At 38.4% G+C, this 5,217-nt stretch overlaps 1 protein-coding gene across 1 annotated transcript; it reads right to left on the bottom strand.

Annotated features, from left to right (window-relative positions):
- Positions 1 to 380: 380 nt before the first annotated feature.
- LOC121370213 (uncharacterized protein F54H12.2-like) lies at positions 381 to 1,685 on the bottom strand. Its single transcript, XM_041495333.1, has one exon. The coding sequence runs from the start codon at positions 1,683 to 1,685 to the stop codon at positions 381 to 383; it is 1,305 nt and encodes a 434-aa protein (XP_041351267.1).
- Between the last annotated feature and the right edge of the window lie 3,532 nt (positions 1,686 to 5,217).

Raw genomic sequence — 5,217 nt, 5'->3', positions numbered from 1 at the left:
TCATTATCAGTTCAGTTTTACATTTCTGTAGCAGGTAATACAAACAATAAAATCCACACATTCTGCTATTTATCCTTTGAAGGGATTTGCTATTGTAAACATAAGATGTATAATGTTTCCTTAAATATTCTACAAACATTATATTGTAATGCTCGGGTGGTTTCCCGAAACTATCGAAAAACTCCGCTTTGTCTTTGTTAAAATAGAACGCCACCCAGTGTTTGCCGGGAAGGTGAGATGGGTCCGTGTTTACAATACACCCCCAGGGTCTCCCCCATTTCAAGCGTGGTAGTGTATCGCTCGAGTAAACACCGACAATACGTGAACGTAGATCTGGGTCACAATTGATCGCACATTGCATTTGTATACCATTCATGATTTTATTTAACAAACACGTTCCTGGTCTGATCGATTTCAATCAAGCTAGGAAATTCCCCATACACAATGCAACTGACTGTGTTTTTCAGTGCTGATTTAAACTGTACTTCTAACCGTAAATTACCACTCTTAATTAAGCTTAAATAATCAGAGTCCACAAACACAGGTTCTAGACTGAACACAAACAATCCATGACCCAAAACAAATTCGGATCTTTTAATGTAATTTCCACTGTCTTGACCCCATCTGTTGACTCCCTCGAATAAATTCACGTAGGCGCTTATGTCTTCGGCTTCTACTGGTCTACCTGGTATGCTCACACCGTCCAAATACAAAGACACAGTTTTCACAAATGAACTCTGGAAGTTGAAAGGGTTCTTTGTATATGATCCAGTCACACCATCACCGTTTACAAACCCAACAACTAGTCTACCCGGACAATGTGACTGATACACGTTGTCCCACACGTAACTTTGTTGAGAAAATGGAATACTACTCATTTTAACTTCGGTTTTAGTGAATGGATAAAGGGCGTTGGATTTTTCAAACAGCTTGTTGTGAGTCAGAATCAGGGCACTGTTCATTTTCAGTTTACATATCTTGAAATAGATATCTTGCAACTCGATCATGTATTCCTGACCAGTCTTGCCGGACATCAGACAAAAGGGAACGGAACTCCGAAATAGCTTTATAGTAATATCCACGCCATTCACCAGATATCTACCTATGTTAAAAATATCTTCGCATAGTGCACCTTCCATGGTAATTGTTTTACTGTTTGCGATGAATGCTCCTCTGTTGAGTAATCCAGAATTAGCACCGGTAATGGGATCTGTGCTTTCAATGTCTGTTTGTACCTCCCCTTTGTCTTTGTAAAATAACTGTGACTGAAGTTGAGACTGTTTAGCATCCGCTCCATAATTCAGTAAGGTTTCAATAATTGCTTTGTAGGGATAGTGATTGTTCGCTGAACTCACCAACTGACCTTGTAAGTACACAGCGACTTGCGACCACAGAGCTTGCATGAATAGGTTTACCGGACCCACGTGTTCATCTTTATCCAGAACTGTCCCATCAGAGTGGCTCACTTTCAGCTTTACATGCAAACGACTACGTTTCAAATCTACGTAGTCGCTTCCACTGTTTGCAATTTGGAATTCTACTGGGGACGAATCTGTAATTTGACTGATGGGCCTGCAGTCTACGTAGTAATGTTGAAACACACTCGTTTGGTATGGGGGCATAGTAAACAGGTCCAAGGCACTTGGTAACCCTTCCACAAAGTCTTTGTCTGTGAGCAGCGACATACTGTTTGTTGTTGTTTATACAAATATATCTTTTTCACTAACAGCTGATTTGTACTTCGATGCTGGAACTCGTTTTTTTTTTATGATGTGTCAGGCGACTGACTTTTTTGGTTCTGACGATTCGATCAGTAGATTTACGTTTTATAGCCTTTGTACGTTTCTGTTCAGCTTCAGCACGTTCTACGACATCTTGCGTCTGTGACGTCACTTCTATTATAGACTTGTTTTTGTTCTTGTCATCGTTACTGTTGACATGGTTCGGTACAATGGGAATCATGTAAGAAAACCACTTATCCTTATAATTACCAACACCAGATCCCACTTGCTTATTCGAATGAACAACATTCTTTGTTCCTTTTTCGAAATACCGTAACCATTTATTCACATCAGGCACATACAGTTTTCGATCCATAGTAATTTACTCTAGAAATGGATAACGTCGCAACAGTAGTGTCACACTCGTTGTCTCTTTAATAAATGAAATTGGATCGCCTGATGCTGCTTTTATATGTATTTTGACATACGCGCTGTCCTTCACTACAACAGGCATGTTCCACAGCGTGTTAAACTCATACCGAGGACCGTCGCGTAAATCGACACGTCTCAGCAGTGGAACCAAAGCATCCCCCACTAGACTGCTGCCGCACAAATTACACAACACATCTACTTGCAAATCGTTCATACTTTGAATATCAGTTTCTCCAAAATTCAAATCCACAAGAGACACAATCCATACACCTTCAAACGTTAACCTCTGATTTAACTTTACTCGAAAATGATAGGGGTTGTTGTCAGGAAACACTGATTTAGAGTCAGTACTCTTCAATATAATGTACTTCTCCATGTCTCACGCAGTTTTCAGTTCTCCTTCTTCTACGTACGAATCGAAGCTAGGTGGCCACCCTAACCACCGAACCAAATAGTACACTTTTCCCTTTTCCTTCTTCTTTTTTAACACTTTTTCGATTTTCCATAGAATGTCTTGATTCTTATTAACTTTCTGAAGTTCGGCTGTGTAAAATATATACCTTTCAGCACTTCGTCATGAAAATCACGCAGTCTGTACACTGGAATACCCTGTCGTCTACTTCTAGAATGTACTTTAAACAACTCTTCTGTCCACCTCAAATCCTGCTCCTTTGTGAATGATTTACGCAAATAGCTGATTCTCGTTAAATCACCCACTTTAAATACAAATTTTGCTAATGGTTTCTTTACTTTAAGTTTCTTAACCATGGGCTCGACGTACAGATGTCGCCACACTTTAATTTCATTCGTTTTATTTACATCAGCCGGTGCCCAATGTCCCAGAGACGAGTGTACTGTATTGTTATAATTATGCACTAGATCTGCTAAAACGTCTATGTATTTTTGTGTATTGTTGTAAGACGTATACCGAGCGACAAGTGAACGTAAAGTCCTTATGTACCTCTCAACATAGTTACTTTTGATATCTTCATTCTGCGTGACAATCAGTTTAATGTTTTCTTTTGACAGAAACTCTTTGAACACTCCAGCGAACTCGGTACCTTTGTCCACCCGAACTTTCTTGGGTATTCGACCGTCTTTTAAAACAGTTTTGAAACCGTCTAATACTGTCTCCGGTATTTTGTTAACTAGTGGTATGGCCCACGCATATCTTGATAGAATGTCAATAGCTATAAGCAGATACCTAACTCCATTATTAACCTTTGAATGACGACTAACATCCATCAAATCCATATCAAACATCTCATCTTTTTTGTTAACACGAACACGGAGACGCTTGAATGATCGAGTAACCGGCTTGTGCAAACTGTATGCATCGTTGTCATTCATCCATTGTGTTACCGTACTCAACTTATAGTTTTCTAAACCACGTCTTTTCAAAGCGTCGTGAAACTTCTTCGGACCATAGAAAGCTCCAGCGTCTCTCGGTTTTGTATAATATTTTTCAAGTTCGTTCTTGTCACGTTCATTCTTTTCAGTGTTAGGTTTCACTCTGAACGACATCACTGAACTGACTTAATGTATTCTGTGACGTTAATTTATATCTACGCACATGTTCACTTTTCAAATCTATCTTCCAAACGCAGCATGTTCAATACTTGATATTTTAGTATTTCCATCCATTCAACAGTTTTAATATTAATATCCAGATAGTCTTTGCATTGGTACTGACACAAAATAAACCCTGGGGTTTCTGAAACATCAGGATCATCAAAAACAAGACGTAACCACCTGGCACTGACGTCGATTTCGTTCAGTTCAGTTAATGCTATCGGAAAGTAGCGTTTAATCATATCATCGTGGGACAATGTTTTACAAGTATGAGTTCTTTCCTCATCAAACATGCATCCCATACACATTTCCTTAGAAAGTCGCTGAATTAGTTTACATATCTCAATCGCATAACTCAGTGATAACCAATTCTCTAAATGTATTCTGTTCTCAAAATCATCCACTTCATCCACGAGAACACGAGATGGTCGTATTTTCCTAGTAATTATTCGCTTGGTACTGTTAGTCGAATCACAGAAGGAACTTTTAGCATCCATAACGCATTCCGTACGACTCTCAAACCAGTGGTTAGATTTTCTTACTATTGTTTCATCAAAACTGTATTCGCATCTTAAAACATATTTCCAACTGAAGTAGACAGCTTTTTTCTTATCGTTAGTGTTCATCTTCTAACGCAGTTGTTACAGATAATGATTAAAATACACTTTTCTTTATGTTATAACACATATTCAAATGCATTCGTTAAAAGACAAGTTGTTATTGGATAATGCTAACAAATGAAACTGGTTTCAACTGGTTTGCTATTCAAAAAAGTATTTCAACATATATCTCTAAAATAACACCTTTCAAAAACACCCACTTTTCAAAGGAGGTCATTGTACTCATTGTCCTCGTTACACCTTCAACAAAAGTAACCCGGTTTCCTACGTATTTCGTAGCGTCTATAATAAGCCTCAGAACTCGGTCAAACCTAACAACAGACGCGTGTCACTGATTGTACCTCCGAACAATACTCAGAACTCGGTCAACGTTACAACAGACGCGTGTCACCTACTGTACCACCGAACAATAGGTGCATATCTATTGTAATAATGTCAACAATCAGAGACGTCACCATTATACTAAGAAAGAACAATAGGAGATGTCTCCATTGTACTAAGAGAGAACAATAGGGGACGTATCCATTGTACTGGAGTGGGGACCCATTGTATCGGAGGTGCATATCCATTGTACTGGAGGCGTACCCATTGTATTCCCATTGTTGTCCCCGCTACGTACAAATTATACTACTCATGTTCTTTGTGGTCAAATTTATTCACCTTCGTTATGAGTGGTTCTTTATGAAATCGCACATTTCACCCCTAGTGCTGTTGTGAACTGTGATATTATCATTTTATGGTTTTTATTGAGTATACTCGTGTTTATTTATCGCCAAATTATTATACTTTCAAAATATAACATTTGCATCAACTTGTGTTTTGTGTTGTTTTTAATACTTTGAAAAAATAATTGGTATACTTTCTTTTGATCG

This window comes from Gigantopelta aegis, chromosome 4, assembly GCF_016097555.1.
Source record: "Gigantopelta aegis isolate Gae_Host chromosome 4, Gae_host_genome, whole genome shotgun sequence".
In the NCBI taxonomy this organism is placed as follows: Eukaryota; Metazoa; Mollusca; class Gastropoda; order Neomphalida; family Peltospiridae; genus Gigantopelta; species Gigantopelta aegis.
Note: the sequence above shows the minus strand (reverse complement) of the source record. Positions and strands in the feature narration are given on the sequence as shown.

Excerpts from the sequence above, each read along its gene's own strand:
- LOC121370213 (XM_041495333.1), bottom strand. The coding sequence starts at position 1,685 with ATGTCGCTGCTCACAGACAAAGACTTTGTGGAAGGGTTACCAAGTGCC.